Source organism: Peromyscus californicus, unplaced genomic scaffold (genome assembly GCF_007827085.1).
Source record: "Peromyscus californicus insignis strain IS unplaced genomic scaffold, ASM782708v3 Scaffold_1__1_contigs__length_55948999, whole genome shotgun sequence".
NCBI lineage: Eukaryota > Metazoa > Chordata > Mammalia > Rodentia > Cricetidae > Peromyscus > Peromyscus californicus.
Genome location: NW_026294492.1, coordinates 18,084,415 through 18,097,052, shown reverse-complemented (window position 1 = coordinate 18,097,052; position 12,638 = coordinate 18,084,415). Strand labels below are relative to the sequence as shown.

Below are 12,638 nucleotides of genomic sequence, written 5' to 3'. Positions count from 1 at the left end.
ATGACATGGGCCCACCAGCCCACCCCCCCTAAGCATGCATAGCACCGTAGTAAGAGGGCTGCGCTGACAGGTTGTAAGGTAAGGCCCTGTGGTTAAAATACGATGATTAATCTAGACTTCAACTTTATGGGATTTAGGTCACCATGGAAACAAATCTTTGAACACATCCATAAGGGATTATCTAGGTTAGGTTAATTGAGGTTAAAAGACCCATTCTAGGCCGGGCGGTGGTGGCGCACGCCTTTAATCCCAGCACTCGGGAGGCAGAGCCAGGCGGATCTCTGTGAGTTCGAGGCCAGCCTGGTCTCCAAAGCGAGTTCCAGGAAAGGCGCAAAGCTACACAGAGAAACCCTGTCTCGAAAAACCAAAAAAAAAAAAAAAAAGAAAAGAAAAAAAAAACCCATTCTATTCATGTGTGGTATGATTCATAAGTTATCAACCCAAACACACACACACATACACATACACACACACACACACACACACACACACACACACACACACACACACACGGGATGGGGTGGGGATATGAGCACATGTGTTCATCACAGAATCCAACATTTTGAAACAATAATCCTTGGTTAAAGTGGTTAATAACAGTGGCGTCACTCAGAGGTTGAACAGGTAGTTCCTGAGCAGATGCCCTGAAGAAATGCTTCTTTTCCCCTACAGATGGAGGCTTGCTGTGTTGTCCAGGCTGACCCCCAGTTCATGATTCTCCTGCCTCAGCATTCTGAGTAACTGGAGTCAAAAGTACATGCTACCACACCACCAAAGAAGTGTCTTTGGGCACATACCTTTAATCCCAGCACTCGGGAGGCAGAGGCAGGCAGATCTCTGTGAGTTCGAGGCCAGCCTGGGCTACAGAGTGAGTTCCAGGAAAGGTGCCAAAGCTACACAGAGAAACTCTGTCTTGAAAAATCAAAGAAGAAGAAGGAGGAGGAGGAGGAGGAGGAGGAGGAGGAGGAGGAGGAGGAGGAGGAGAAGGAGAAGAAGGAGAAGAAGAAGAAGAAGAAGAAGAAGAAGAAGAAGAAGAAGAAGAAGAAGTGTCTTTTGCATGAGGCATGCTTTGTACAAGCATCTACCCTTTCAGCCTTCCATGGTCGTTACTGTCAGACAGTCATGCATAAGAACATTCCTCACCTTCTGGCTTGATTTTCTAATCGTTTGCTAGGGCAGACACATGCAATTCTATTTTGGTCCTGACAACGTTCACAACCTGAAGTGCTACTGAGTCGAGATCTTACTAAGTACAACATCGTTTCTCGCTCACCTTGGGGAAGGTTCCTTGCTGAAGGCCACCAGAATCTGACAATCTGGTAGCAAGATATACCCACTGTAGGAGCCCAGGAAAGACTTCCCATGGAGGCATTCGGTTTGCTGGCCTACAGCAGAACACCCAGACTGGCACTTTTTTTGTTTTTTGAGACAAGGTCCTGTTAACAAAATACCTTGTATTCATGTGTTGCTAAATCTCCTTCCCAAGGAGAGAAGTAATCAATGTCCACCCCTTCTCCTAAGTCCCCAACAACGAACAGAGGAACTATTCTGCCAAAGTTCACTTGGGGAGCCAGTGAGTGTGTTGGGGTTCCTTAGAGCATAGGTGAGGGGTTACTTACAAGGACATGAGCGTTCCTCCCCACACCACACCACACTCATTAAGCCCTTATCTGGAAGGGATGAAGGTTTCCCCACAGAGGAATAGATGGAGCCCCTCAGCCCTATCCCCCCACCCCCACCTCACCCAGCCTGTATGGTCTACTCCCTCCCCAAGGCCATGTTCATCAGGTGAAGGGATTGTGGTGCGCGCATACACACACATACACACACACACACACACACACACACACACACACACACACACACACACCCCTCTCTCTATGTGTAAACAGTCAGAAGCCCAGAAGAGATCCTTCTGCAAGGAGGTAGAGCTGAATTCCCCAAGATGGCTATTGGTGGGGCTGGAGGGTAGTCACTCACAACAGCATGTCGAAATTCTTAAAGAATAAATAGGCAGGTTGGTGGTGCCCCACGCCTTTAATCCCAGCACTTGGGAGGCTGGAGGATCTCTGTGAGTTCGAGGCCAGCCTGGACTACAGATCAAGTTGAAGGACAGCCGGGGCTACACACAGAAACTCTGTCTCAAAAAATAATAACAAAATACCCAAATAAATATTGAAATGAAAATAATAAACTGATGACAAGGCCTCGGGTTTGTTGCCCAGATTGGCCTTGAGCTGACACTCCTGTGTCATCCTCTAGAGTAGCTGAAATTATAGGCAGTGGCTTCTGTATATTCTCCTAACCTGGTGGTCCCCCAATAGGGCCCCTCGGGGGCATCCGATAATGTCTGAAGAGTGTTGTTATAGACACCATTGAGTATGTGGGATGCTAAACATATAGTGCAGAGGGCAATCTCCCACAATGAAGAATTACTTATTCCTAAATGTTAATTGTGTCAAGGTCAAGAAATCCTGATGGAGGCATGAGAGGCCCCCTTTCGAGTTGTTGGTCAGGGCTGTTCAAAAGATTCCCCAAACATTCGAGACTGTTGTTATTGCCTTTGGTTTCATCCCAGAGGTAGAAAGTAAAGCTCTATTGTTGAACACACCACATACCTCAGACACTGGACCCAGAGGTCCCTGAGCTGGAACTGACCTGAATGCCTCATCCCTGAGGACTAGCATTCATGGTACTAAGAGGTGTCTTATAAGCTTCCAACAGTCCTACCCAGCTGTGACACCCAGGAACCACAATATGGGAATCCAGCTCCCACTTTTTGAAGGGTTCTTAGGTAAAGGAGAGAGGAATGAGGAAATATCAGATAGAAAGAGAGATCCAGCGGACGAGAAGAAAGACAAAAACCACAGAATAGCTTAGGGAGGGCCTGGGTCAATACCCAACAGCCTCGTCTTTTATTCAAAAGGACTTTTTATAATATGCCAAGGGGAGAGAGGCAAAAGACCTCCCCCTTGCAAGATCAAAGCACACCATACAGCCAAGTGTAGATAGACCCTTCCAAACACCTGGTAACCACGCCCGTGACCAAATCATCTCCTCATGCAGCCCTGCTGGGTAAAGCAAGCTCAGATTCTCTGACCCTGAGTAAGTACTCACTAGAAAGCCTCTATGGGCTCCCACACCACAACAGTGACCAGTATGGCATCAAACCCCTACCAGTGAGACAGTGGCACAAATACCTTGGTGGCGACAGACAGCTCTATAATTGACTTCAGACCCACTCGACAGAAGTTAATCATCTCTGCCACTGGAAACCTAGCCAACTGCCCAGGATTAGTGAAATCATGAATCTTGGAGAATTTTCAAGCACCACCTAACTAAATCAGCAAAATCCCTCACTACACTCTAAACGTTTGTCCTTACTCCCACAGATAAGTGTGGTCCTCGCCCCCTCATCAAGGAAACGTCTCTTTACAATAGGCAGAGACCATCACAGAAAACCCCAACCAATCAAAACACAGAGTTGTGGAGGCCAGTCCCAGTGGATACATGTACACCACAACTCAAGAGCTGTAGCATAAACAGACCAAGGGGAGCCTGGCTTGATTGGAAAATGGACGTATCAGGGTCTTAGGTTGCAGCTGAGCCTACGTCGTCTGTAAAGAGGGAAGTTCTGTCTTATCTAATGAGAGCTGGGGCAGCTTCCAATGTCCCCTAAGCTGGGGAAAAGAATATCCAAACCACCATTCTGTCGCTTTGCATTTTAAAGGGTGAAAAGGACGAGATTGGGTTGGCTCCTTTAGGTCCCACCCCTTGGACGGCTCAGAGTTCAGGCATTCATTCCAGGGACAGCTGAGGGCGGGTCCCTTGGCTCTAGGGTGCGGCCACCAGCACCCAAAGGAGCCAAGACGGGCAGTACCTGCTGAACCAGCTTAGTTAAATTGTTCCCATGGCCTGAAGGGGCCTGTCGACAGGACTGGAGATTCCAACCCAGAAACAGGGTAATTTGTTGCAGCCGTTCAGTGTTTCCAGCCCTGGACCGCAATTAAAAGCGTGTCTTCCGGGACCAAGAGCCAGTGTGTAGGGATTGCAGGGTCCTGGGAGACAGGATCCAGGATCTGAGCCAGCGGTCACCTGTAGTGGACGCCGCGCAGGGGTGTCCTACCCTTCTTTTCTTCGGGAGCCTGGGTTTTTCTGCCTGACTGCCCGGTGTTCTCAGCATGCTGGCGGTGCACTTTGACCAGCCAGGGGGACCAGAAAACCTCTACCTGAAGGAGGTGCCCAAGCCGAGCCCAGGAGAGGGTGAAGTCCTCCTGAAGGTGGCAGCCAGCGCCCTGAACAGGGCTGACTTACTCCAGGTACCCAGGGGTTCCAAGGGTCAGTGCAGGGTGGGCTCCAGGGCTCGACCTCTGTCTTCAGCGAAGGGACCAGACAGAGCAAACAAGGATTGGGATGTTGCCCGCAGCACCCGTTAGAACAGCTGTGCTGGGGTTGTGCGACCCAAAGCCAAGTAGCCACTTTGTTGCCATAAATGAGGGGGATGTGCTGAGGGTGTAGCTCATTGGGAGAGCCTCTGCCTACCACGCTCCAGGCCCTGGGTGATGCTCCACAACAAAACAAAAACAAGGGTGTCTGCAAAGCAGAATCCACTATGTAACACTCATTATCTTCCCTGGCATCCAAGAAAACAGCAGGGAAGCACCGTTTGTTGACACCGGGAGGGCGGAGGGGGGGGGGCGGGACGGGGTACACCTGCCCCTAATAAACTCCTCAGACAAGCCCATTTATATTTTACACATAAAGTCTCAGAGGAAGACCTAGAACACAGTTAAGACACCGTCCCTTCAGATTCCCGCCCCGGGCTTCATAAATGTCTTATCTAAACTGCTGTGCCCACGGAACCCAGATTAGAACAAAGTGCTTGTTAATTAAACTTTGGTTAGGATTTTCTCACAGGCCGTGGATTGAACCCATTTGAAGCACAGTTAGCCTGCCACCCCCTCCCTTTTTTTTTTTTTTTAACAGACTCTTGAAAATAGGCTGGATTCCAGGTAGCATAAGAACAGGCAAGGAAGCAAACTGTGTGCACCCATGTGGACTGATTAATAAGTTATAATGTAAATAACCTCTCCCCGATACTCCTGAAAGTAACCCAAAGAAATTCACTGGCCCAGAAAAAAAAAAAAGTTATAGTCCGATCATAAGATAGAGTGCTGACAGGCAACTTTCATTTATTTATTGTTTTAATTTTTCACTTTAAAAATTATTTGAATAATCTTAATGATAATAATAAGAAGAAATTAAAAATAAAATAATAATGAAAAGTTGTTTTAACCCCACGTAGCCCAGGACAGTCTCAAACTTGAGACCTTCCCAACTCAGTCTCTAGAATGCTGACATCATAAACATGCGCCACCGAGGCAGCCTACAATTTTAAGAATGGATGATCCCAGCACTGTAGAGGTTGAAGCAGGAGGATTGCCTCAAGTTTGAGGCCAGCCTGGGCTACAAAGAAAGACCTGGTGGTGGGGGACCGGGGGAGGGCTGGGGGGCGGTTAAACCAACAACTACAGAGATGAAATCAAGCAGGGCCAGGGCCATAACTTTGTGGTAGAATATTTTCCCACCATGCTCAAGGGCCTCAGCACCACACAAGCAGACAAAATGACGCAGATGTATACAAGGAAGGAAGGGAGGGTGAGGCGTAGCTCAGTCAGCAGCGTGCCTGCCTAGCTTGCGAAGCTCAGGGTTTGAGCTCCAGCACCGCATAGTACTGCATACCCCAGCCCAGTACTTCCTTCACAGCTGAGTTAGTTGAGATCAATTAGAAATGTCCATCAGGGATCGGGACAGTGACTCCGTTGGTGAACTGCTGACGGAGCATGCATGAAGACCTGAGTTTGGACTGCCAGCACAATCATTAAAAACCAGGTGTGCGGACTGGAGAGAAGGCTCAGCGGTTAAGAGCACCGACTGCTCTTCCAGAGGACCTGGGTTCAATTCCCAGCACCCACACGGCAGCTCACAGCTCTCTGTAACTCCAGTTCCAGGGTATCTGGCATCCTCCACAGATGTACATGTAGGCAAAACACAACTTCACATAAAATAAAAATAAATAAATCTTAGTGTGCCTGTCATCCCAGAGACAGGAGAATCCCCCAGAGACAGGTGAATCCCTGGGGCTTGCTGGCCAGCCAATCTAGTTGAACAAGTAATTCTAGTTTCAGTGAGAGACCCTGTGTCAGAATATAAGGTAGAGAGCCATGGAGGAAGGCACTCAGTATTGACCTGTGGATTCCATGTGCATGCCACACACATCTGTGCATGTACACACACAGAAAGAAATGTGCATCCGAATCAACTGGCAAACTTTTTTAAATTAACATGGCAGGGCCAGGCAATTGTAGTTTGAAATAGTTTTTGATGCAAAACTCCAGTTAGGTCCCTGTGGTCTAAAGCCTTTGAGACCCGGGGTAAGTACAGTCTGTCATTCAATAAATATCTATAATTGATCTATAATTTTGCCCCTAGTCTCTCTAATAATTTACTTTGCAATCTTGGACAAGCCATTTCCCCACCCCCTGGTCTCTTGCTTTTTTGTACAATAAAGGACTTGAGTAAATCAACTAGCTGAGGACTCTACCAGTTATGGCTGATGTTTGTGACCTGTAGCCTTTTATTTATACAAACTAAGCCATCTCCTCTCCTCTTATAAAGCTGGATTCCGCTGGGCAGTGGTGGCACACATCTTTGATCCCAGCACTTGGGAGGCAGAGGCAGGCTAATCTCTGTGAGTTTGAGGACAGCCTGGTCTACAGAGTGAATTCTAGGACAGCTGGGGCTACACAGAGAAACACTGTCTCAAAAAAACAAAACAAGGGGTCGGGGATTTAGCTCAGTGTTAGAGCCCTTGCCTAGGAAGCGCAAGGCCCTGGGTTCAGTCCTCAGGTCTGAAAAAAAAAAAGAAAAAAGAAAAGAAAACAAACAAACAAAAAACCCACAAACAACAAAAAGATTAAAAAAAAAAACAAAAAACCAGACTTCATCCTGATTTTTTTCCCATCTGTGAAAAGGAAGAGCCATTGGAGGGGGGCCAGGGATGGTGACACACAAATTCCAGCTTATGCTCCCTACTTACTGTGCCTCTCTTTCTGCAGAGAGTGGGCCAGTATGCCCCACCCCCAGGAGCCAGTAGCATTTTGGGACTTGAAGCATCTGGACAAGTGGCTGAGCTGGGGCCTCGCTGCCAGGGACACTGGAAGGTCGGGGATTTGGCCATGGCTTTGCTGCCTGGGGGAGGCCAAGCTCAGTACGTCACTGTTCATGAAGATCTCCTCATGCCTATCCCAGAAGGACTGACCCTGAATCAAGCTGCAGCCATCCCAGAGGCCTGGATTACTGCCTTTCAGCTCTTACATCTCGTAGGTGAGGGTGCCTGCCGCTCACTTCACACAGCAAGGCTCACTCCCCAGTGAGCCAACCTCCCCACACCCCAGCAGTCCTCCGGGACACCCAGTACCCAGCACCCTACCTTGCTGTATCACTAACACTGCCAGGCCATCAAACCATGTTAAAATGGCTTGATATTGGGGGCGGGGTGAGAACCATGGTTAGCAGATAGGAGGTCTAGGAACATCTTAACACAAGACCTGGGAGCAATCTGCACCTCAGGTCACGTGGACTTCTCTATGAGGCCCAGTGCAATGTAAGAGGCCGACTAGGGATGTATCTCAGTGTGGTAGAGCATTTTCCTAGCATGCTCAGAGGCCTGTGCCAGATCCTCAGCTTTGAAAGAGAAAGGAAGGAAAGAAAAAGAAAAACATAGCCATAGACTTTTGGGGAATAGCTCTATCTTGAACAGCAGCTGAGGTCTGAGGTGGGAAAACCTGATGTGAGCAAGGGTGGCTGGAGACGGCTGTTGGGAACAAAACGACTTGAGCTGTGGTAGATGCATCAAGGCAGGCCAAGAAAGCTCAAGGTGAAGGCGGCTGCTCCACTCAGAGATGAGGGATGGTTGTTATCATTTGTAAAAAGATGATGACGGACGATGGTGGCGCACGCCTTTAATCCCAGTACTTGGGAGGCAGAGTCAGGTGGATCTCTGTGAGTTCGAGGCCAGCCTGGTCTACAGAATGAGATCCAGGACAGGCACCAAAACTACACAGAGAAAAAACCCTGTCTCAAAAAAAAAAAAAAAAAAAATGGCATTGGGCAGATTGAAGACCTTGAATGCCAGACTGTAGCTAGAGTTTTCCTGCCTGACCCACAGTCAGGACAAATCTCTCTCACCTGTCAGTCCCACAGCCGCTCAGACCCAACCAAGTAAACACAGAGACTTATATTGTTTACAAACTGTATGGCTGTGGCAGGCTTCTTGCTAACTGTTCTTACAGCTTAAATTAATCCATTTCCATTAATCTATACTTTGCCACGTGGCTCATGGCTTACCGGTATCTTGACATGCTGTTTCTCATCATGGCGGCTGGCAGTGTCTCTCTGCCTCAGCCTTCCACTTCCCAGCTTTATTCTCCTCCTTGTCCCGCCTATACTTCCTCCTGCCTGACTACTGGCCAATCAGTGTTTTATTTACTAACCAATCAGAGCAACACGTTTGCCGTACAGAACATCCCACAGCACCAGACTGTTTGGACTCAGTGCAAAGCCAAAAAGTCACTTCTCCTTTTGAGAAAAAAAAAAAAAAAAAAAAAAAAAAAAAAAAGATGATAAAGAAAGCTCCATTTGGATTGGAGGAGTCTGATGTCTATGTGAGACACTGGATCAGTGAGACCAGCGAAAGCCAGACTGAGACTGAAGAAAGCCTGACTTCAAGTGATGACAATGGGGATGGGGGTTATTCTTGCTTTAAAAAGTGTGTATGTAGATATATGCATTTGGGTGTTGTTATTTCGTATTTTGAATAGAGATACTGGATGTGGCTACCAACAGTTTTGTTTAGCCCGTTTTCCACCTGATCAGAGACAGTAAAGGCAAAAAGAAAAGAGAGGGAGAAAGAGAGACAGAGATAGAGAACTGTCAATGTGTCCCTTCAGAAAGCAAGATATTTGGCATCTGGTCCAAGAGTCAAGTGAGGTAGACAGGCTATTTAGTTGGACAGAAGAATTGGCAGGTTCCACGGTGTCTATACTTTTCATCACAGGCCACGTTCAGGTTGGAGACTTAGTGCTGATCCACGCAGGATCAAGTGGTGTGGGCACAGCTGCCATCCAGCTGACTCGGAAGGCTGGCGCTATTCCTCTGGTTACAGCCGGCTCCCCGCATAAGCTTCAAATGGCGGAAAAGCTTGGGGCTGCTGCTGGATTCAATTATAGAGAAGATTTTTCTGAAGCGACATTGAGAGTCACTAACGGTAAGTCACTCCTTCTGCAACTCAGCAGACAAAAAAAAAAAAAAAATGATTAAACGAAATCTTCGTCTCCATGGTTGCCAGTGTGCTGGGTCAGTCTAGACTTTGCTGGAAGGACTATCGTTGCCCTGGCCAAACTGGTGTAACCTGGTGTTTGAATACTAGAGACTGGCAGCCAGCACAAGGGTCTAAGGTTATTTCAGTGTTGTCCATGTCCATGCAGGGCAAGAACTCCATCACTAAGAGCTACATCCCTAACCCACAATGTGCATTCTTGCAGGCGACATGGTTCAAACATGTTTAGAAACTGCATAACCCCACAGAGTTGACCTGGAATTTATCCAGGGCCCATTCTTCCCAAACAGCCACTCTGTAGTGAGTTAACAGGAAGCCTGCAGCACAGACTAATCCAGAGATGGTCAAAGTAGGGCTGGGGTGAGAGCCCCGTAAGCAGATGTGTGTGTGTGTGTGTGTGTGTGTGTACTCCAAGGCCAAATCTGGAGTTTTTTGAAGACAGGGTTTCATGTTTCCAGACTGGACTCAAACTCTCTATAGCTGAGAGTGACCTTGAACTTCTGATTCTCCCATCTCTATCTTCTGAGTGCTGGGATTACCGACGTACACCACCTTGCCGGGTTTATGTGATTCTGGGTGCCAAGCCCAGGGCTTTATGCGCGTTAGGCCGACACTCTACCAATTGAGCTACATCTTAGCTCAAATCTGCGGTTTTTTTATTTTTTTCATTCATCTTTTTCTATTATCCTGTGGGTAGAAAAGGAGAGCTGAGAACAAAGTTAGCAAGCTGTGACTCTGATAAGCCAGCGCAGACCCTCTAACTTAGAGGTGGACAATCAGTCTGCTCTGTAGCCCAGTGTAGACTTCCTCTTTTCTACTCCTACTCATGCCTGGATGCCAGAGGAACTGTATTATTTGGGAGATGAGGTCAGATACCAGGTTTTGGAGTAGTTGCTTCCCTCCTGCTATGAAGAGGTGGGGAACAGGCACTCATAAAAGATGCACTCACTATATTACACATGCTATTATAGAGTGCTATTATGTAATTCCTTTTACAACAATATTTCTATGGCCAATGTTTTTAGTTCCAACTGCACTTGCATTGGCACTTGTATTGATTTGTTATTTTGGTTTTGTTTGTTTGTTTGTTTTTGTTTGTTCTTGAGCTGAGGACCGAACCCAGGGCCTTGCGCTTGCTAGGCAAGTGCTCTACTACTGAGCTAAATCCCCAACCCCTTGATTTGTTATTTTGAGGCATGGTCTCACTCTGTACCCCAGGCTAGCCTCGAGCTTGAGATCCCCCCGCCTCAACCTCCAAGTGCTGGTATTACATGCATGCGCTACCACACCTACATTTATTTTTACCCACATATCCACAAATACACCATGAAATCTTATTTGTACCAGTTGTTGTATCTAACATTATTGTCCATCTTTCCCCCTTTGAAAGGTGTTGGAGTGGATCTTATTCTAGACTGCATAGGCGGATCCTATTGGGAGAAGAATATCAACTGCCTGGCTCTGGACGGTCGCTGGGTTCTCTACGGTTTAATAGGAGGAGGGGACGTCAGTGGGCCCCTGCTTTCAAAACTGCTCTTTAAGCGAGGGAGTCTGATCACTAGTTTGTTGCGATCTAGGGATAATAAGGTGAGCAATGAGTGAAAAAAAAAAAGTGTGACTGTCACCCAGAAAACTGTGTTGGTACATACTCAGTCATAGCTGACCCTAGGGAGCCTATAAGGAAACCTGCCATCTTGTGGACAGATGTGTTCAGACTGTCTAATTCAGATGAGCCAACAGAAGCCTCTGGCATCTCCCATATTTACACACACACACACACACACACACACACACACACACGCACGCACGCACGCACGCACCTGCGTACTTTCTATCAGGATGAACGAAACATTGGCCATAGTATTAAGTCTTCAAATAGGTCCGAGGCTTTGTTTTCAGGGTAGACCTCTTCTCAGTGTACTAAGAAAGCCTAGTCGGTAAATAAGTCGTACCTTCAACAAATTTATGCTCCTAAAGTCTTCTGTAGCATTCTAGCAGGTGCCAGGTTGGGAATGTTAGTTCATCAGTTTCGAACCCAGTAGGGAAGATAAGGCTCAATTAGGCATCCCTTTTGTATAGACACTATGTAAGTCTGTTGGTTACACTAGTATTTACTGCAGTGTTCAATCTTAACCTGATACAGATAATGGTTGCACATTTGAAAGCATGCTCTCTCATATAAGAAGTGAAGGGGGTTGTGCTGTTTCAGATGCTCAGACAGCATTAAGGCTAAGCAGGATGGGGGATGGCAGGGTAAGGCCTCTGTTCAAGTTGATGTTCGTTTTCTTAGTACAAACAGACAGTGGTGAAAACTTTCACGGAGCAGATTCTGCCCTACTTCTCCAAGGACAGCCCCCAACGTCTGCTGCCGGTTCTGGACAGAGTCTACCAGGCGACCGATATTCGAGCGGCCCACGAGTACATGGAGGCTAACAAGAACGTGGGCAAGATCGTCTTGGAGCTGCCCCAGTGAAGGAAGACTCCAGAGCAAGCTTGGAGTGGGTTCTTCTCCCAGGTCCACCCCTGTAAAGCTGCTCCAACGAAAATAAAAAGAGTGTATATGAAGGGAGGTGTGTTCTCTGTCAGTCACCTAGCATGTGGACAAGGGTGAGGTGGGAGTCAGGACTATCAGGTGTCACAAAGTGTCGCAGCATGGGTATGTGGGTTCACTCGGATCTGTGGAAACAAAACTCAGAGGCACCTTAAGATGAATCTAGTCTTTTGTGGCTGTAGGGGGATGCAGCCTCTAAGGACTTTGCCCAGGGCATTTTTATTTTTCTCAATATTTACACTTTAGCAAGTTGATATCCATATGCTCAAAAGAACCTGAAAGGAGCTCCCCAGAAATACAATGCCAAGTGCAAATTCCTCGATTTATCAGATACCACGGTTTTCCGGGTTTCCTGAACCACGTTTTGCATAGGCTTTGTATCCTGGGGAAACTCTCAGACAAGATTCACATAGGGCGACTGGAGAAACATAAGGTATCGGTTAAACAAAAGATTAGGGCAAGACGCTACTCTCTGGAGCCAGGCCAGGACTAGCTCAGCAGGAATTGCAGCCATAATCAGGTGCCGGGCGACCCCCGAAACCCCGGCCCCGGACCAGTGTTCTGGGTAAAGCTCACAATTCAGAATCCAGTAGACGGCGCTAAGCACCTAAAACGGGCCACTCCCACCTTCGTGTCCTCAACGCTAAGCCGCAACCCTGACCTGGACCCGCCCCTCAGCCCTCCAGC

At 47.6% G+C, this 12,638-nt stretch overlaps 1 protein-coding gene across 1 annotated transcript; it reads left to right on the top strand.

The window, feature by feature from the left end:
- Positions 1-1,046: 1,046 nt before the first annotated feature.
- On the top strand, positions 1,047-12,606 carry Tp53i3 (tumor protein p53 inducible protein 3). The gene is made up of 5 exons (XM_052745983.1): positions 1,047-4,319; positions 7,119-7,386; positions 9,119-9,328; positions 10,791-10,987; positions 11,691-12,606. Exons 1-5 carry the CDS (start codon positions 4,182-4,184, stop codon positions 11,871-11,873), a joined length of 996 nt encoding a protein of 331 aa, XP_052601943.1. The 5' UTR covers positions 1,047-4,181; the 3' UTR covers positions 11,874-12,606.
- The last annotated feature ends 32 nt before the right edge of the window (positions 12,607-12,638 follow it).

What these genes read in the sequence shown, in the direction of transcription:
- Tp53i3 (XM_052745983.1), top strand. Translation starts at nt 4,182, where the DNA reads ATGCTGGCGGTGCACTTTGACCAGCCAGGGGGACCAGAAAACCTCTAC. An exon ending in TCAGCTCTTACATCTCGTAG is followed by an intron (nt 7,387 to 9,118) that starts GTGAGGGTGCCT and finishes TTTTCATCACAG; the next exon opens with GCCACGTTCAGGTTGGAGAC. An exon ending in GACATTGAGAGTCACTAACG is followed by an intron (nt 9,329 to 10,790) that starts GTAAGTCACTCC and finishes CCCCTTTGAAAG; the next exon opens with GTGTTGGAGTGGATCTTATT.